The 21488-nt window shown below is 38.2% G+C and overlaps 1 protein-coding gene and 1 non-coding gene across 6 annotated transcripts in view; both read left to right on the forward strand.

Moving 5' to 3' along the window:
- RANBP17 (RAN binding protein 17) overlaps positions 1 to 21488 on the forward strand; it is a 355460-nt gene that overhangs the window by 74000 nt on the left and 259972 nt on the right. For all 5 annotated transcript variants that reach the window (XM_069556017.1, XM_069556019.1, XM_069556020.1 and 2 more), the window contains one exon: positions 10288 to 10393. In XM_069556017.1, coding sequence (XP_069412118.1) covers positions 10288 to 10393 — 106 coding nt within the window. The remainder of the gene's footprint in view (positions 1 to 10287; positions 10394 to 21488) is intronic.
- Positions 2075 to 2149, forward strand: TRNAC-ACA (transfer RNA cysteine (anticodon ACA)). The gene has a single exon. It is a non-coding gene; the product is annotated as a tRNA-Cys (tRNA).

Here is a 21488-nt window from a genome sequence, read left to right on the forward strand (position 1 = left end):
AATTTACCAAATTCATAAAACAAGTCTCAACTAAATTCAGTAATCATTGAGCCCACATTTTCTTTCCAATTTGCAATTTAAACTAACCCGCTTTTGAACTGTGGTGTTGGAGAAGACTCTCGAGAGTCCCTTGGACTGCAAGGAGATCCAACCAGTCCATTCTGAAGGAGATCAGTCCTGGATATTCCTTGGAAGGACTGATAATGAAGCTGAAACTCCAGTACTTTGGCCACCTCATGCGAAGAGTTGACTCATTGGAAAAGACCCTGATGCTGGGAGGGATTGAGGGCAGGAGGAGAAGGGGACGACAGAGGATGAGATGGCATCACCAACTTGATGTACATGAGTTTGGGTAAACTCTAGGAGTTGGTTATGGACAGGGAGGCTTGGCATGCTGCGATTTGTGGGGTCGCAAAGAGTAGGACACAACTGAGTGACTGAACTGAACTGCAAAAAATATAAATTACGTGTAGTTCGTAATTTTATAAACATACTTCTAAGTAACTATGGAGTAAAATAAGTCGTCTTGGGGAACTTTTAAAAAGAGAGAGAAAAATAGAAATATAACATGTTTCGAACTCAGTTGAAGATTTATTTCACAAAAAGAAGAAAGGCCATAATGTAACTTAAGCCTCCAAGTTAAATGTTAGAAGGAAGCAACAGATCAAACCCAGAGAAAGGAGAAAGAAGGAAACAACAAAAATTAACTAAAAGATAAAGATTCAGTGAAATAAAAATATGAGAAGTTAATTCTCTAAAAATACTAATAAAATTGACAGACCTCTCATGAGATAAGAAGGAAAGTGAATTCACAAATAACATTAGGATCAAGAAGGGAAATACAGATATAACAAAGTTTTAAAAGATAAAATTATACATAGTATTTTTTTTTAAGGTCAACAAGTTAGAAAACTTGAGATGAATGAATTCCTAGAAAAATAGCCTAAAGTTAACTCAAGATTAAACAAAAAAAAATACACCAGTAGTGGGAGAAGATATTTGCAACACGTATCCACACACTTCCGCTTCCCTCGTGGCTCAGATGGTAAAGCGTCTGCCTGCAGCGCTGGAGACCCAGGTTCGATTCCTGGGTCGGGAAGACCCTCTGGAGACGGAAATGGCAATCCACTCCAGCACTCTTGCCTGGAAAATCCCATGGATGGAGGAGCCTGATAGGCTACAGTCCATGAGGTCGCAAAGAGTCGGACGTGACTGAGCGACTTCACTTCATACACACACTAACCCAGGCAAGGTTCATCATTGAGAAGAGTCTGGAAAATTTTCCTAGAAGTAAAGCAAGCAGTTCTTCAGGGAAATGAAAACCAGAAACAAGCATGCTACTGCTTGTAAGAGAAATGGGAATTAAGGCACGCGAGACACCATTTTACTTCCAGTAGGTTGGCAAAAATAAATCTTACAGGAGAATGTCGATCAAAAGAAAGTCTTATATACTACTGGTAGGAGTATGAAGTATAGTCAGTTGAAAACAGAATGGAAATCAGTTTGGTGATTGGAAAGTAAACATTTGAATTCCGGCTGACCTGGAGCTTCTACTCTTAGGTATGTCTTTTAGAAAATCTCTTCTAAACAAGAGGACATGTTTGAGAATGTTTGTAGCCTAAATGTTATTAAGGCAAAAAATGTTAAAAGTTCAAATGCCCATCAACATGAAAATGGATAAACAGATCATAATATGCATAATACATAATACAGTAGAATATTATAGTAAAAAATGAATGTACTTCAAGTATACCTAAAAATTAATTTCAGATATATTTGGTGAAAAAATAAGCAGTTTCAGAAATTTGTTTATATTAATAGTATGAGGTCTTCCCCTGGATTAAGAAATGGCAACCTGATCTAGTAATCTTGCCTGGAAATATTCCATGGACAGAGGAGTCTGGTGGCTACAGTCTGTGGGGGTGCAAAGAGTCAGATGCATCTGAGCACGCACATATATATAGTGTGAAACACTTAACCCTGAAACAAGTCAGGCTAAAAATATATTGGTAGGAATATATGTAATAGTGATAAAAAATGTCAAGAAAATATTAAGCACCAAATACATATTGCTTCCCTGCTGGCTCAGATGGTAAAGCGTCTGCCTACAATGCAGGAGACCCTGCAGGTTCAATCCCTGGGTTGGGAAGCTCTCCTGGAGAAGGAACTGGCACCCCACTCCAGTCCTCTTGCCTGGAAAATCCCATGGACAGAGGAGCTAGGGTACAAGGTAAAGGGACAAGCTAGGGGAGGGGTGTGGTGATAGATAGGACAGTATTGGTAAAGCTGTGGTTAAATTGGACAGGGAGTTCACTGGATTTGTTTTATTCTATAGTCATCCACCTATATCTGAGGTTACCACACTTAGTAATTCAACCAACCACAGAAAATACCCTCCCTGCTCTAAAAGACTTCGAAAACGTTCCAAAAAGCCAGATTTGAATTAGCCATGTGCCTGGTGGGCTGCCTTCTATGTGGTCGCACAGAGTTGGACACGACTGAAGCGACTTAGCAGCAGCAGCAACAACTATTCACCTAGCATTTATATTGTATTCACAACTGTTTACCTAGGCTTTACATTATATTAGGTTTATAAGTAATCTGGAGATGATTTAAAGCCTATGGGGGTTATAGGTTATATGCAAACACTGTGTGTGCTATTTTATATAAGGGTATTGAGCATCTGTGACTTCCCTGGTGGCTCAGACGGTAAAGCGTCTGCCTACAATGTGGGAGACCCGGGTTCAATCCCTGGATCAGGGAGATTTCCTGGAGAAGGAAATGGCAGCCCACTCCAGTACCCTTGCCTGAAAAACCTGATGGACAAAGAAGCCTGGTAGGCTACAGTCCATGGGGCCACAAAGAGTCAGACACGACTGAGCGACTTCACTTTCTTTCACTTTCACTTGAGGATCTGTACATTTTGTTATCCAGGGGAGTTCTAGAAATAATCCCTTTTGGATACTGAGAGAGAAGACTGTACTTCGTACACATTATATATATTCTTTTATAAGTATCATACTACGTTACAATGTAAAACGATTCATTTGTAAAATCAAAGACTTGTTTTCCTACTAAAGGATATTGAATGAAAGTATAGCTGTTCTAAGATACATTAATAAAATTAACTGAAATGTAATAGTTTATTGGTATTAAATAGATGTCTTTTGAGTAACATAAGTCAGATGTGATTCTTGATAAATATAATTCAGAGTTTTTACAGTATTAAAACATTATTTCAAAGTTTCTAATATACTGCCTGTTACATAGAAGATGTTTAGTATTTATATTTTCCTTCTATTTGAAAGGTTAGTGAGAAGTCTGCTCTTTAAAAATGTCTGTAGTCTGCTCGAAAATAATCGTTTTATATTATGAAAAGTGTGTAATGCAGTTCTAGTTTGTACTGCTATATGTAGTAGTGTTCAATTTCTTTTGTATAGACTAAAGACTTCAGTTAGTGTTGAACAAAGAAAATTATATGCTCTTGTTATGTGTGCTTTAATTTGGATGCTTAATGGCTTTTAATGTTACAAAATAAGTTTATTATTGTATTATGATCTCATTTGTATAATATTGTCTTGCTCCTCCATATTTGTGGTGATATGGTCATGGTTTCGAAAAACAATAATCCCTGAGAAATAGGTCATTAACAGTAGTTAACGATTACTTGTGATCTATGGTAATGACTGATTTCTTTGGGATTATTGAGGTTATAAACCATAATTACAGATTATTACAGCAATAATTATTTTGTTAGAGGAAAAAATGTTCTGTTCTTGAACAGCTGTGGAAACAAGTGCCCTGAACATTTCAGAGTAAATACAAAAATGGAAAGCTATAATGGAAATATAATCTCAGATCAGATTTTCAAAAAAAAATTATGGATATGAAACTTATATATAGGATATTTAAATTTCTAAATACAGTTTAGATTTATAGTTTTACTTGATTCTTTAAACTTTCTGGATATAATTACATAACCAGTGTAAATTTTTAACATCTATTTAAAGACCATCCCTCTAAAAATTCTAGACTTTTAGGGAAGGATTAATGTGTATGAGAAATATCATTCCTCATGAAAATTTTATTTGATAGATTAATAAAAGTACCTTTATATTTCATTGTTCATGTCTAACACTGATGCTAGTTGATTAGTAGTTGTCTATTTTTAGGGTTAAAAATATCTGCTTTTCTGTCTTGTACAATAAAAAATCACTGCTAAAACATGGAAAGAATAACTGTACATTCTACTTTTCTCTGTACAAACTTCCTTTCAAAATTTACCATAATTTTAGAAAAGAGTGTTCAGTTGATCATATGCTATCTTTGCATACCATTCTTTGATATCAAGTCTTAATTTCAAGGTCAGAGAATAAATGAATTAAAGAGTAAAAAGTTTAAATTTGAGAAATTCATGTCCTATATTTAGCATTTATTGTTAGACAGTAATACTCATCGCATGAATATCACATGAGGAGAAGGGAATGATAGAGGATGAGATGGTTGGATGGCACCACCGGTTCAATGGACATGAGATTGAACAGACTCCAGGAGATAATGAAGGACAGAGAAGCCTGGCATGCTGCAGTCCATGGGGTCTCGAAGAGTCAGAAATGACTGAGCGACTGAACAACAACAACACTTATCACACTGCATTGAAAAAATCAGTTTTTTGTGTTTTTCCCTCTTACTAAATTCAGTCTGCTGGATATAGGGTCTCTCTGTCCCTTTTCACCCTGCTTCATATTTATATCCCAGTGGGCAGAACATGACATATAGCAGATACTCAAAATGAAGGAATGAAACAAGAAAGCAGATTGTTGCTTTGTTTTATCTAATCTTGGAATGTGCTCATTGGGCAACTCAAATTATTTGCTGTTCTGCATTTGGCCATGAATGATCCACAAGTATTAATTTGGGTAATTACAAATGTGTAAATTTTATCAAGAAGACGAAGTTGCAAATAACATGATAGACTAGATCATGTATCGTACCTTGTATTGAATGTGTGTTGAAAGTTGCTTTTATCTAAGCAATAGAAATGGAACTACCATTAACATTCATTTTTAATAATGACTCTACATTTTAATGTTTATTTAAATTGATAAATAAGCTGTTAACTTTTTTTTGCCTGTTTCATGCTATAGTTTCTAGGTAATGATTTCTTAATTCAACATGTATGCATGCTCAGTCATGTCTTAATTCAATAACCCATATCTATTTAATAAGTTATATATGCCAGGTACTGTTTTAGGCCCTGGATATGCAGTAGACAACCCAACAGAAACAGTAATGGCTGCCATGCAATTTATGTTCTATTGGAATAGACAGATAACAAAGCAAAATAAATAATAAAATATATTTTGTTAGAAAGTGATAAGTGCTAAAATTTTAAAAAATATTAAATCAGGAAAGGGGAATATGAAATGTCAGTAGATTATGTTCTGTAACTGGGTGACAGCAATGGCCGGCCTCACCTAAATGACTCTTTATTCTAAAGCCTTCTGTCTTTGCTGGGATGTTTGATGAATGAGCTATAGTTGGGCATTTCTGTCTCCATGAAGTCTCTCTACATCGCTAGCCTTTTAATAGTATGACAGTCTCAGGGTATATGGTCTTCTTACATGGTAAATGGCTTCCTCTCAGGGAAAATTCCCTGAGAGCCTGGAGGAAGCTGCCAATTCTCTAAAGATTAAGCCTAATACTGGAATAAGTGTCACTTATGCAATATTCTTTTAGTTAAAGTCTAGCCCAGACTTACAAAGGATTGGAAAAATATATCCACTTCTTAATGGCAATTGTATACATGGAGGGAAGGAACTGATGATGGGTATCTTGAAGTCTTGGGCTTCCCAGGTAGTGCAGTAGTAAAGAATCTGCCTGCCAAGCAGGAGACCTGGATTCTATCCCTGGGTCTGGAAGATCCCCTGGAGGAAATGGCAACCCACTTCAGCATTCTTGCTTGGGAAATCCCATGGGAAGAGGAGCCTGGTGGGCTACAATCGATGTGGTCACATAAGATTTGGACATGACTGAGCAACTAAGCAGCACTAGCAACATCTTGAAGGCATGCTATCATACTCTAGGTATTGAAAATTGATAGGATCGCTGTGTAAGGCCTGACTGAAAAGGTGAATCCAAAGTTAGACTAGTCAACATGGTTGTGTCTTTTTCCAGTTATATTAAACTGTATGCAGATAGACAAAGAGTAGGTAGGGAATTGGATTTAGACAATTACGGTTTTGTAAGATGAGAATGCAGCCATGAAATTAAAAGACGCTTACTCCTTGGAAGAAAAGTTATGACCAACCTAGATAGTATATTCCAAAGCAGAGACGTTACTTTGCCGACTAAGGTCCATCTAGTCAAGGCTATGGTTTTTCCTGTGGTCATGTATGGATGTGAGAGTTGGACTGTGAAGAAGGCTGAGTGCTGAAGAATTGATACTTTTAAACTGTGGTGTTGGAGAAGACTCTTGAGAGTCCCTTGTACTGCAAGGAGATCCAACCAGTCCATTCTGAAGGAGATCAGCCCTGGGATTTCTTTGGAAGGAATGATGCTAAAGCTGAAACTCCAGTACTTTGGCCACCTCATGCGAAGAGTTGACTCATTGGAAAAGACTCTGATGCTGGGAGGGATTGGGGGCAGGAGGAGAAGGGGATGACCGAGGATGAGATGGCTGGATGGCATCACGGACTCGATGGACGTGAGTCTGAGTGAACTCCGGAAGATGGTGATGGACAGGGAGGCCTGGCGTGCCTCGATTCATGGGGTCTCAAAGAGTCAGACACGACTGAGCGACTGAACTGAACTGAACTGAAGATGAGAATGTAGAGGAAGAGAGAAATTGACCTATGCAGGACAGATTATAATGACTGACAACAGAACTGAATATAGGTAAGCAGGTTAGAGAAGACGTGAAGGGTATAAGAAAGTGAAAAAAAAAAAAAACAAATCCCAAAAGACTATTACAACTAATACAAGAGTAGCAAAGTTGCAGAATACAAGATCAGTAAGTAAAAATCAACAGTGGGTTTATCTATTAACAGTGAACAATCAAAATTAAGTGAAGCCTACTTACAATACCACTAAAAAGAATAAAATACTTAGGTAAAAACTTTGCAAAAGTGTTAAATCTTATACACTGTAAAATGTTTTTAAAATAAATCAAAGATCTAAATAAGTTGGAAGACATCCATGGTCATGGTTCAGAGGACGATGCTGTTTAGAACGATTCCTCAAATTGACCTAGAGTCAGTGTAATCTCTGTCAAAATCCCAGCTGGCTTCTTTGTAGGAATTGACAAGCTGATCCTTAAATTGATGTGGAAATCCAGGAGACCCAGTATATCCAAAATAATTTTGGAAAAAAATAAATGAAGTTGAAAGACTCATACTTACTTATTTCAAAATTTACTACAGAGCAGCAGTAATCAAGATAGCGTGGTATTGGTGTAAAGGTAGACACTCAATCAAGGATATATAATTGAGAGTTCAGGTAATAAATGCTCCAGTTTGTAATCAGGTGACTTTTGATTGGGATGAGAAGACAATTCAATGAAAAACGGATTGTCGTTTCAACAAATGATGCAGGGACAGCTGAATGTCCACACGCAAAAGAATGAAGTTGGACCCCGATGTCCCACAGTACACAAATCAAATGAATCACAGACCTAAATGTAAGAGTTAAAGCTATGAAACTCTTAGAAGAAAATGTAGAACTAAATCTTTATGACTTTGGATTGGGCAGTGGTTCGTTAGATTTGATATCAAAAGCTGAAATATCAAAAGAAAAACTAGCAGTTTTGTACCACATGAAAATTAAACATTTCTGTGCTTCAAAGGATGCCATCAAGAAAATGAAAACAACCCACAGAATGGGAGAACATGTTTGCTAATCACATATCTGACAAGGAACTTGTATCAAGAATATATAAAGAACTCTTGCAGCTCAATAAATAAAAAGATAAATAGACCAATTTTAAAATGAGCAAAGAATTTAAATAGACATTTCTTCAAAGAAGACATAAAAAAAGACCAGTAAGCACATGGAAAAGGCTCAGCATTGTTGGTCATTAGGGGAAGGCACGTCAGAATTACAAGATACCACTTTATATCCACTAGGAGAGATACAATAAAAAGATAGGTAATACCAAGTATTGGCAAGGATTTGGAGAAGTTGGGCTTTCATACTTTGCTGGTGGGAAGGTAAAATGATACAGCTGCTTTGGAAAGTAGTTTGGTAGTTCCTCAGAATGTTTTTTTTTTTTCCTCAGAATGTTAAAATACAGGTTTCATAAGACCCACCAATTCCAATTCTTGATATGAAACCCAACTCTTGATATGAAGAGACATGAAAACATATCTACATTAAAAACTCTATGCAAATGTTCATAGAAGCATTATTTACAAAGCCAAAATGTGAAAACAGCCCAAGTGTCTATCAACTTTTGAATGGGTAAACAAAATGTGATATACCCCAAAAATGGAATGTTATTTGAACATAAAAATGATTGAAATCCCAATGCAAGAAGCTATAACATGGTTCACCCTTACATGTTACACTAAGTGAAAGAAGATAGTCACACAGATCACCCTGTGTGAGTTCATCCATATGAAATAGAATGGGAAAAATCTAAGGAGACATAAAGTAGATTAGTGGTTGCCTGGTTCCTTAGGGCTGTGGGGGTGCGGAGTGGTGCAGAATAAATTTCAAGAGGGATGGGTAAGTTCTAAAGCTAGAATGTGGTGGTGATTGTATGACCCTGTGAATTCTTTCAAAACCATTGAGTCACATGCTTTAAGTGGTATGTGAATTACATTTCAGTGAAGTTGTTTAGGTGTTCAAGTGATTGTAGTTTCCTAATAGAACAAAGGATTGTTGGGAGTTGGAAGATTCATCTTTGTAGACAATTAAAGTTGTTACCAGTTATGATAAAAATAACGCTGGAAAGAGTGACAGTGGACCAGCAGCCAACATATTCAAACGATAAGAAGGAACTCGAAGTAGAGTGACAGTTGCAATATGAGAGGTAATTTGGTGCTATGAGGACGTCAGATGTAAAGCGGAGTGCTTTTACAGTAGAGAGGGAGAATGTTCTGGAAGTAAAAGCGAGGAACATCAACTGAACAGCTGGGTTTGAGGCCCAAGAGGTGCAAAAAAAATCACCTGCCACAGAAGTGAGGTCATCAAAGGAGAGCATTCTGTTGTTAATAGGCTTTAATATTGATCATAAAACACATCTCAACTGCATATTGGTAACTTGTTATCAGTTTCCTCCATGGGCCTTTTCTCTGTTAACTTTTTTTGCCCACTAGTTTTACGTTTCTTGAAGCTTGAGGTTGTTTTATAAATTACTTGATCAGGGTAGAGTTCTGTTTTTACGTTGCTAATATAAAGGCTGCATACTTAGTCAAGATTTATTCATGGTTTTGTGATAGATTAAGGGGATGTGGATGCTTACCAGGTAAGATTTTTTTTTAAATTTCTTTTTTGAAAAATAATTGATTTGTTGTTAATTGCTCATAAAGATCTCAAAAATCTTGGAGAATTTGAGACATAGATGAGTGACTCTAAAGATGTAATGTGTCTAAACAAGAATTACTCAATAACTCCCTTCATTTCTAAAGTCAGTTTTGGCGGCCCCAAAGATCTGTGGGAACTGTAGGTGTTGCCCTTTGCGCCGCTCTTGTAAAGTCATTTAGCCCTTCGCTGCTACTCCCCATGAAGTTAATTTGGTCATCAAACAATGTAATTTGCATAGTAAAAGTTTTGTATTTTTAAAATACAAAGGGAGTAAATTTATTACCATCTGTTATCTTCCAAGCCTGGGTAGTATTAAAAGTGACGAGACTGGTACTATCATGACATGGACTGTTCAAAAAAACACTGGTCATTGTATCATACTTACTAACAGCCCTTAATGTTGACATTACATTTGGTGTTTTGTTATCAAATTTATGTTCATCAAGTCTTCATGGTAGATATTATTTTCTCCAGTTTGCAAATGAAAATCCTAAAGAGGTAAGTAGCTTATGTAAAATCACATAGCATATTGGTAGAGCTGGGGTTCATAGTTGTTTCAGGTTCTTAAATATGATGTAAACTCTTCTACTGCCTTGATGAACTTTATGAAAACCAGGTCTTCACTCTGTGTTAGGTAGGAACTAAGTTCACAGTTTATCACTAGGTTGGAAGAAATTTTGCTTATTTTAGAATATTCTGAAAAATAAGCTTTGTTTCTATCTAAACTTTGTTTCTTTCTAAACTCTTCTTTTTATGTATTAGGACGTCTTGCCTGGCTGGTATACTTAGTTGGAACAGTTGTTGGAGGAAGATTAACATATACCAGTACAGATGAACATGATGCTATGGATGGAGAATTATCCTGTCGGTAAGTAGTAGCCATATAATTTACAGAAGTTTCCTAAGTACTTAGAAATTTAGTTTTTGAGCTAGTACTATGAGCTCAAGCATTTTGGACTAGGCCTTTTAGGGAAGGTATTATTTTCCTTTCTATTGATGAGAAGACCAGGGCTTAGAGCTTAAGTGATTTACAGGAGTCATATCAATGATAAATAGTACAGTCAGATATATGAATATATGAATATGAGTGAATTTATATGAATACATGAATATGAGTGAGCTGGTTTTCCATATATTATACTTCATCTTTAATAGTATATTTCTTTTAGAATTGATGTACTTGTGTGTTTTTGGCTCGTCGCTGCATGGACTTGTTTCTAGTTGCAGCGAAGGGGGGTGCTCTTTAGTTGTGTTGGGTGGGTTCTCATGGTGGTGGCCCCTCTCCCTGCACAGCACAGGCTCTAGGGGGCACATGCTTCAGTAGTTGTGGCACGTGGCCAATTGCAGCTCCCTGGCTCTAGAGCGCAGGCTCAGTAGTTGTGGCACACAGACTTTGTTGCTCTGCATCATGTAGGATCTTCCTGGATCAGGGATTGAACCTGTGTCTCCTGCATTGGCAAGCAGATTCTTTACCACTGAGCCACAGGGAAGCCCCAATATCTTTCTGTATAACAAAATAATACATATTTTTCTGAATGCTTTATAAAGTTTCAAATAAAAAGTTACATATTAATTTGAAGATAACTACTGTCATTTGGTAAAGATCTTTGAGTCTTTTTAATTGATATTTGAAAGTTATATATATTACATGTGTATTTTTCAACTTTTTTTAACAAAAATTGTATTACACTTAAATATTGTAAACTAAAATGGGGATACTAGTACTGATAATTGATAATAACCCAGGAGAAAGGAGTAGTGACCCCACCAGAGACTGAGCCAGGCTGCTGTGAGTGTCTGGGAGTCTGCGGCAGAGGCGTGGGTTGGCGGTGGCCCGCTCTAGCGGTGGGGGCACTGAGTGCTGCAGTATGTGCACGGGACATTTTGAAGGAGGTCACTGTTACCTTCATTCAGTTCAGGTCAGTTCAGTTCAGTTGCTTAGCTGGGTTCAGCTCTGCAGACCCCATGGACTGTAGGACACCAGGCTTCCCTATCCTTCACTAGCTCCCGGAGCTTGCTCAAACTCATGTCCATCGAGTCGGTGATGCCATCCAACCATCTCATCCTCTGTCGTCCCCTTCTCCTCCTTCCTGCAATCTTTTCCCAGCATCAAGGTCTTTCCAGCGACTCAGTTCTTTGCATCAGGTGGCCAAAGTATTAGAGTTTCAGCTTCAGCATCAGTCCTTCCAATGAATATTTAGGACTGATTTCCTTTAGGATGGACTAGTTTGATCTCCTTGCAGTTCAAGGGACTTCATTACCTCCACCATAGTGTGGTCTCAGGTCAAAGAAAAGGGAGGGAACAGAGCCCCACCCATCAAGAGAAATTTGGATTAAAGATTTACTGAGCATGGCCCCGTCCATTAGAACAAGACCCAGTTTCCCCCTCAGTCAATCTCTCCCATCAGGAAGCTTCCATAAGCCTCTTACCATTATATATCAGACAGGAGAAGGCAATGGCAACCCACTCCAGTACTCTTGCCTGGAAAATCCCATGGACAGAGGAGCCTGGTAGGCTGCCATCCATGGGGTTGCATAGACTTGGACACTACTGAAGCGACTTAGCAGCAGTAGCATTATCCATCAGAGGGCACATAATCACACGAACCTCCATCCATAGTTCTTCAGGCACTCTAAAACCACAGTCACAGGAAACGAATCAAATTGATCACAAGGACCACAGCCTTGTCTCGCTCAGTGAAACTATGAGCCATGCCGTATAGGACCACCCAGGACAGACGGGTCATGGTGGAGAGTTCTGATGCAGTGTGGTCCACTAGACAAGGGAATGGGAAACCACTTCAGTATTCTTGCCTTGAGAACCCCATGAACAACATGAAAAGGCAAAAAGACATGACACTGAAAGGTGAACTCTCCAGGTTGGTAGGTACCCAATATGCTACTGGATGTTGAGTGGAGAAGTAATTCCAGAAAAAATGAACAGACAGAGCAAAAGTGAAAACAGTGCCCAGTTGTGGATGTGACTGGTGATGCAAGTAAACTCTGATACTCCAATACTGTAAAGAGCAATACTGCATAGGAACCTGGAATGTTAGGTCCATGAATCAAGGTAAATTGGAAGTGGTCAAACAGGAGACAGCAAGAGTAAACATCAACATTTTAGGAAATCAGTGAACTAAAAGGGACTGGAATGGGTGAATTTAATTCAGTTGATCATTATATCTACTACTGTGGGCTAGAATCCCTTAGAAGAAATGGAGTAGCCCTCACAGTCAAGAGACTCCGAAATGCAGTACTTGGGTGCAATCTCAGAAATGACAGAATGATCTCTGTTTGTTTCCAAGGCAGACCATTCAGTATCAGAGTAATCCCAAGTCTATGCTCCTACCAGTAATCCTAAAGAAGCTGAAATTAAATGGTTCTATGAAAATCTGCGAGACCTTCTAGAATTAACAACCAAAGAAGATATTCTATTTATCATAGAGGACTGGAGTGCAAAAGTAGGAAGTCAAGAGATACCTGGAGTAACAGGCAGATTTGGCCTAGGAGTACTAAATTAAGCAGGGCAAAGGCTAATGAGTTTTGCCAAGAGAACGCACTCGTCATAGCAAACACCCTCTTCCAACAACACAAGAGAAGACTCTACACATGGACATCACCAGATGGTCAATACTGAAATCAGATTGATTATATTCTTTGTAGCCAAAGAAGCTCTATACAGTTAGCAAAAACAAGACCAGGAGCTGACTGTGGCTCAGATCATGAACTCCTTATTGTCAAATTCAGACTTAAATTGAAGAAAATGGGGAAAACCACTAGACCATTCAGGTATGACCTAAATCAAATCCCTTATGACTATACAGTGGAAGTGAGAAATAGATTTATGGGACTAGATCTGATAGACAGAGTGTCTGATGAAGTATGGATGGAGGTTCATGACATTGTACAGAAGACAGGGATCAAGACCATCCCCAAGAAAAAGAAATGCAAAAAGGCAAAATGGTTGTCTGAGGAGGCCTTACAAACAGCTGAGAAAAGAAGAGAAGCTAAAGGCAAAGGAGAAAAGGAAAGATATACCCATTTGAATGCCGAGTTGGGAGGAATAGCAAGGAGAGATAAGAAAGCCTTCCTCAGTGATCAATGCAAAGAAATAGAGGAAAACAATAGAATGGGAAAGACTAGAGATCTCTTCAAGAAAGTGGTATCTCTTCAAGAGATACCAAGGCAACATTTCATGCACAGATGGGCACAATAAAGGACAGAAATGGTATGCACCTAACAGAAGCAGAAGATATTAAGAAGAGGTGGCAAGAATACACAGAAGTATACAAAAATGATCTTCATGACCCAGATAACCATGATGGTGTGATCGCTCACCTTGAGCCAGATATCCTGGATTGTGAAGTCAACTGGGCCTTAGGAACCATCACTAGGAACAAAGCTAGTGGAGGTAATGGAATTCCAGCTGAGCTATTTCAAATCCTAAAAGATGATGCTGTGAAAGTGCTGCACTCAATATGCCAGCAAATCTGGAAAACACAGCAGTGGCCACAGGACTGGCAAAAGTCAGTTTTCATTCCATTCCCGAAGAAAGACAATGCCAACGAATGCTCAAACTACTGCACAATTGCACTCATCTCACATGCTAGCAAAGTAACGCTCAAAGATTGAAGGCAGGAGGAGAAGACGACGAGAGAGGATGAGATGGTTGGATGGCATCACTGACTCGATGGACATGAATTTGAGCAAACTTTGGGAGTTGGTGATGGACAGGAAAGCCTGGTGTGCTACAGTCTATGGGGTAGCAAAGAGTCAGACACTGAACTGAACTGAGTACTAATGATAGTATCTAATTCATTTTGGGCCATTGGAAGGGTTAAATGAGTTAATAATTTTAAAGTGCTTAGGACAGTACCTGGGAAATAGTAAGCACTGTGTTACCAAAAGAAACTCTAGAACAATTTTTTAAAAATCAAACATTATATTATGAACATTTTACCTGGACATTAAGTAAAAAATGAAGTAGAAATTGTTAGTTGCTCAATATTCTAAGCTATACTGTAAATACCCTTGCTTTGGGAATTTTAGCTTGTTTCTCAGTTTTTCCTCATAACAAAGGTGAATATTCTTTTAGCTGTATCTTTATGTAGATCAAGATAATTTTATTAGAGTTATATCCTAAAAGCTGAGTAGCTGGTTGAATAGTATATATATAGCACTTTAAAGGCTCGGTACACATCACCACATTGCCTTCTGGAAAAGTACCAGTCTCTCCTCTGAACCCAAAGGCTATGAGAGGTTATGATTTTTTTCTGCAGTTGAACACTAGGTAGTAGGATTATTATCTTTTCCAACTAAGTTCTCATTTTTTTTGTATTTCCTTGTTTAGAAGTGGTATCAAACATTCTTTTCCATTGCTTTTCTTGCCATTTCTATTTTTCTTTGTGCTTTTTAATTATAGATTGTACCATTCATTTGGTTTTCTTTTAGATTATCTTTCCTAATTTATTTATAATTACTCAATATATATCAGTATATATCAAAGATTATAATATTTTGCTATTCATTTTGAATATCTCTTCTGTATATATTTTAATGTTTTAGAAATTTATTTTTTACTGGCTTTAAAATGTTTTTATTCCTGGAGAAGGCAGTGGCTACCTACTCCAGTATTCTTACCTAGAGAATTCCATGGACAGAGGAGAGAGAGCCTGGCGGGGTACAGTCCATCGGATTGCAAAGAGCTGGACACGACTGAGAGGCTAAGCACACAAAATATTTATATTCAAATCTGAATTTTTTTCTTTCATATTTTTAAAACATTAATTCATTAATTTGGCTGTGTCAGGTCTTAGTTGTGGCATGAAGGACTTTCAGTTGCATCATGCGAACTCTTAGTTGTAGCATGTGGGGTCAAGTTCCCTGACCATGGACCAAATCCAGACCCTGTACTGGAAGCATGGAATCTTAGCCACTGGGCCACTAAGGAAGTCCCTATCATATAGGTTTAATGCTCATATTGAGGAAGGTTGTTCCATGCCTGGATAATAAAAATATTCACCTATATTTTTTCCTGGTTCCTATACAATTTCACCTTTTTATATTTAATTTTTAATATATTCAACATATATTTTGTTTTATATGCTTTTTTGAATGTTTCCAAGGTATTAGCCAGTCAGTGTCAAGTCCACTCTCTACCAACTTAAAATGCCATTTAAATGTTACTCAGAATTCTTTATAATTTTTTTTTAATTTTAAAATCTTTAATTCTTACATGTGTTCCCAAACATGAACCCCCCTCCCACTCCCTCCCCATAACATCTCTCTGGGTCATCCCCATGCACCAGCCCCAAGCATGCTGTATGCTGCGTCAGACATAGACTGGCAATTCGATTCTTACCTGATAGTATACATGTTAGAATGCCATTCTCCCAAATCATCCCACCCTCTCCCTCTCCCTCTGAGTCCAAAAGTCCGTTATACACATCTGTGTCTTTTTTGCTGTCTTGCATACAGGGTCGTCGTTGCCATCTTTCTAAATTCCATATATATGTGTTAGTATACTGTATTGGTGTTTTTCTTTCTGACTTACTTCACTCTGTATAATCGGCTCCAGTTTCATCCATCTCATCAGAACTGATTCAAATGCATTCTTTTTAACAGCTGATTAATACTCCATTGTGTATACGTACCACAGCTTTCTTATCCATTCATCTGCTGATAGACATCTAGGTTGTTTCCGTGTCCTGGCTATTATAAACAGTGCTGCGATGAACATTGGGGTACATGTGTCTCTTTCCATTCTGGTTTCCTCGGTGTGTATGCCCAGCAGTGGGATTGCTGGGTCATAAGGTAGTTCTCTTTGCAATTTTTTAAGGACTCTCCACACTGTTCTCCAAAGTGGCTGTACTAGTTTGCATTCCCACCAACAGTGTAAGAGGGTTCCCTTTTCTCCACACCCTCTCCAGCATTTATTGCTTGCAGATTTTTGGATCGCAGACATTCTGACTGGTGTGAAGTGGTACCTCATTGTGGTTTTGATTTGCATTTCTCTAATAATGAGTGATGTTGAGCATCTTTTCATGTGTTTGTTAGCCATCCGTATGTCTTCTTTGGAGAAATGTCTATTTAGTTCTTTGGCCCATTTTTTGATTGGGTCATTTATTTTTCTGGAATTGAGCTGCATAAGTTTAAATGTTACTCAGAATTCTTATGTCTGTTTCTGTGTGTTTCATTCTTTTCCACTGATCTTAAAAGTCTCTTAGTATATCATTATTACCCTACTGAAGTCTTTAGTGTGATATTCTCCCTAATTATTATTTTTTTATATATTCTTAAGTGTTTAATACATTTGTTGCCATTTTGAATAGAAATTTCTCATTTCATACCATTTATAACCTTTAAGCTGTCTCATTTGAAACTATCTCAATTTGAATCTGAATAGAAAGTAAATATTTTAGTTTTTCCTAAGATTCATTATTTCTAATATGAAACTACTTTAAAATATGAATAGAGACATTCTCAAAATGATTTAATTTTAAACCAAGTGAATAATTTGCTTCTGTACCATATTTTATTATAACATGACATTTATTTATTTATTTTTTTAACATGACATATTTAGTAAAGTGGGAATTAAGTATAATTTTGGTATAATTATTTTGATTATTTTTTAAAGTTTTCATCATCAAACAGAAAGTTACCCAGTGGCACTATTTCCCTAAATATATATATATATATATATATATATAACAGGAAATAAACAAAAGTGTGTATTTGTCAAGTAGAAAATTTTAATTTTTTTCTTTAGACAGCAAACATATTTATTTAGCTTTAAATAAGAGTTGTTTTGTGTTTAGCATGTATTCTCTAGAAAACAAAGCCTAAGGTGAAGTTTATCAGCTAATGTTTTGGAGGGAATGGGGAAAAGGCTACATTTTCAGGGAAGACGTAAGGAAGGAAAAGTGAGTGAGAAAATGAGAGAAAACAAATAGAATTAATACTCATTTTTCAGAGATTCCATTTTTGCACATTTGTACACTTGCTAAAATTTGTTTGTTAACTACCAAATCAATACTCATGCCAGTGACTGCAGTCATGAAATTAAGACACTTGCTCCTTAGAAGGAAAGCTATGACAAACCTGGACAGCATATTAAAAGGCAGAGACGTCAGTTTGCTGACAAAGATCCATATAGTCAAAGCTGTGGTTTTTCTAGTAGTCATGTGTGGATATGAGACTTGGACCATAAAGAAGGATAAACACCGAAAAATTGATACTTTCAAATTGTGGTGCTGGAGAAGTCTCTTGAGAGTCTCTTGGGCAGCAAGAACATCAAACCAGTCCATCCTAAAGGAAATCAGCTCTGGATATTCATTGAAAGGACTCCAGTACTTTGGCCAACTGATGCAAAGAACCAACTTTTCTCATTGGAAAAGACCCTGATGCTGATAATAGCTTACAGTTAACGGTGTCAGATTTGTGATCTCCAAAGAAGAAGATTTAGCTTTGGGACCAGGGACCAGGCTTGGTCACTCAAGAGCTTTTGTGTAGCAGGGTTTTATTAAAGTATGATAAGGGACAAGGGAAACTTCTGACATAGACATCAGAAGGGGGACATGGACTATCTCCCTCGCTAGTCTAAGCAAGGGAGCTATATACTTTTTCATTTGGTTATTCAGTTCAGTTCAGTTCAGTTGCTCAGTCGTGTCTGACTCTTTGAGACCCCATGAATCACAGCACGCCAGGCCTCCCTGTCCATCACCAACTCCCGGAGTTCACTCAGACTCATGTCCATTGAGTCCGTGATGCCACCCAGCCATCTCATCCTTGGTCGTTCCCTTCTCCTCCTGCCCCCAATCCCTCCCAGCATCAGAGTATTTTCTGATGAGTCAACTCTTTGCATGAGGTGGCCAAAGTACTGGAGCTTCGGCTTTAGCATCATTCCTTCCAAAGAACACCCAGGGCTGATCTCCTTCAGAATGGACTGGTTGGATCTCCTTGCAGTACAAGGGACTCTCAAGAGTCTTCTCCAACACCACAGTTCAAAAGCATCAATTCTTCAGCACTGGGCCTTCTTCACAGTCCAACTCTCACATCCATACATGACCACTGGAAAAACCATAGCCTTGACTAGATGGACCTTTGTTGGCAAAGTAATGTCTCTGCTTTTGAATATGCTATCTAGGTTGATCATAACTTTTCTTCCAAGGAGTAAACGTCTTTTAATTTCATGGCTGCAGTCATGATCTGCTGTGATTCTGGAGCCCCCAAAAATAAAGTCTGACATTGTTTCCACTGTTTCCCCATCTATTTCCCATGAAGTGATGGGACCAGATGCCATGATCTTTGTTTCTGAATGTTCAGCTTTAAGCCAACTTTTTCACTCTCCACTTTCACTTTCATCAAGAGGCTTTTTAGTTCCTCTTCACTTTCTGCCATAAGGGTGGTGTCATCTGCATATCTGAGGTTATTGATATTTCTCCTGGCAATCTTGATTCCAGCTTGTGTTTCTTGCAGCCCAGCGTCTGTCATGATGTACTCTGCATAGAAGTTAAATAAGCAGGGTGACAATATACAGCCTTGATGTACTCCTTTTCCTATTTGGAACCAGTCTGTTGTTCCATGTCCAGTTCTAACTGTTGCTTCCTGACCTGCATATAGGTTTCTCAAGAAGCAGGTCAGGTGGTCTGGTATTCCCATCTCTGTCAGAATTTTCCATAGTTTATTGTGATCCACACAGTCAAAGGCTTTGGCTTAGTCAATAAAGCAGAAATAGATGTTTTTCTGGGACTCTCTTGCTTTTTCCATGATCCAGTGGATGTTGGCAATTTGATCTCTGGTTCCTCTACCTTTTCTAAATCCAGCTTGAACATCTGGAAGTTCATGGTTCACGTATTGCTGAAGCCTGGCTTGGAGAATTTTGAGCATTACTTTACTAGCATGTCAGATGAGTGCAATTGTGTGGTAGTTTGAGCATTATTTGGCATTGCCTTTCTTTGGGATTGGAATGAAAACTGACCTTTTCCAGTCCTGTGGCCCCTGCTGAGTTTTCCAAATTTGCTGGCATATTGAGTGCAGCACTTTCACAGCATCATCTTTCAGGATTTGAAATAGCTCAACTGGAATGCCATCACCTCCACTAGCTTTGTTCATAGTGATGCTTTCTAAGGCCTGCTTCACTTCACATTCCAGGATGTCTGGCTCTAGAAGAGTGATCACACCATCGTGATTATCTAGGTCATGAAGATCTTTTTTGTACAGTTCTTCTGTGTATTCTTGCCATCTCTTCTTAATATCTTCTGCTTCTGTTAGGTCCATACCATTTCTGTCCTTTATTGAGCCCATCTTTGCATGAAATGTCCCCTTGGTATCTCTAATTTTCTTGAACAGATCTCTAGTCTTTCCCATTCTGTTGTTTACCTCTATTTCTTTGCATTGATTGCTGAAGAAGGCTTTTTTATCTCTTCTTGCTATTCTTTGGAAGTCTGCATTCAGATGCTTATATCTTTCCTTTTCTCCTTTGCTTTTCGCTTCTCTTTTTTTCACAGCTATTTGTAAGGCCTCCCCAGACAGCCATTTTGCTTTTTTGCATTTCTTGTCCATGGGGATGGTCTTGATCCCAGTCTTCTATACAATGTCACAAACCTCAGTCCATAGTTCATCAGGCACTCTATCTATCAGATCTAGGCCCTTAAATCTATTTCTCACTTCCACTGTATAATCATAAGGGATTTGATTTAGGTCATACCTGAATGGTCTAGCTGTTTTCCCTACTTTCTTCAATTTGAGTCTCAATTTGGTAATAAGGAGCTCATGATCTGAGCCACAGTCAGCTCCCGGTCTTGTTTTTGTTGACTGTATAGAGCTTCTCCATCTTTGGCTGCAAAGAATATAATCAGTCTGATTTCGGTGTTGACCATCTGGTGATATCCATGTGTAGAGTCTTCTCTTATGTTGTTGGATGAGGGTGTTTGCTATGACCAGTGCATTTCCTTTGCAAAACTTTATTAGTCTTTGCCCTCCTTCATTCCTCATTCCAAGGCCAAATTTGCCCGTTACTCCAGGTGTTTCTTGACTTCCTACTTCTGCATTCCAGTCCCCTATAATGAAAAGGACATCTTTTTTGGGTGTTAGTTCTAAAAGGTCTTGTAGGTCTTCATAGAACCATTCAACTTCAGCTTCTTCAGTGTTACTAGTTGGAGCATAGACTTGGATTACTGTGATATTGAATGGTTTGCCTTGGAAATGAACAGAGGGTACCCCAAGACAGGCGGGTCATGGTGGAGAGGTCTGACAGAATATGGTCCACTGGAGAAGGGAATGGCAAACCACTTCAGTATTCTTGCCTTGGGAACCCCATGAACAGTATGAAAAGGCAAAATGGTAGGATACGAAAGATGAACTCCCCAGGTCAGTAGGTGCCCAATATTCTACTGGAGATCAGTGGAGAAATAACTCCAGAAAGAATGAAGGGATGGAGCCAAAGCAAAAACAATACCCAGTTGTGGATGTGACTGGTGATAAAAGCAAGGTCAGATGCTGTAAAGAGCAATATTGCATAGGAACCTGGAATGTCAGGTCCATGAATCAAGGCAAATTGGAAGGGGTCGAACAAGAGATGGCAAGAGTGAACGTTGACATGCTAGCAATCAGCGAACTAAAATGGACTGGAATGGGTAAATTTAACTCAGATGACCATTATATCTACTATTGTGGGCAGGAATCCCTTAGAAGAAATGGAGTAGCCATCATGGTCAACAAGAGAGTCTGAAATGTAGTACTTGGATGTAATCTCAAAAACGACGGAATGATCTCTGTTTGTTTCCAAGGCAAACCTTTCAATATCACAGTAATCCAAGTCTATGCCCCAACCAGTAATGCTGAAGAAGCTGAAGTTGAACGGTTTTATGAAGACCTACAAGATCTTTTAGAACTAACACTCAAAAAAGATGTCCTTTTCATTATAGGGGACTGGAATGCAAAAGTAGGAAGTCAAGAAA

The sequence above is a fragment of the Ovis canadensis genome, chromosome 16, assembly GCF_042477335.2.
Source record: "Ovis canadensis isolate MfBH-ARS-UI-01 breed Bighorn chromosome 16, ARS-UI_OviCan_v2, whole genome shotgun sequence".
Taxonomy (NCBI): domain Eukaryota; kingdom Metazoa; phylum Chordata; class Mammalia; order Artiodactyla; family Bovidae; genus Ovis; species Ovis canadensis.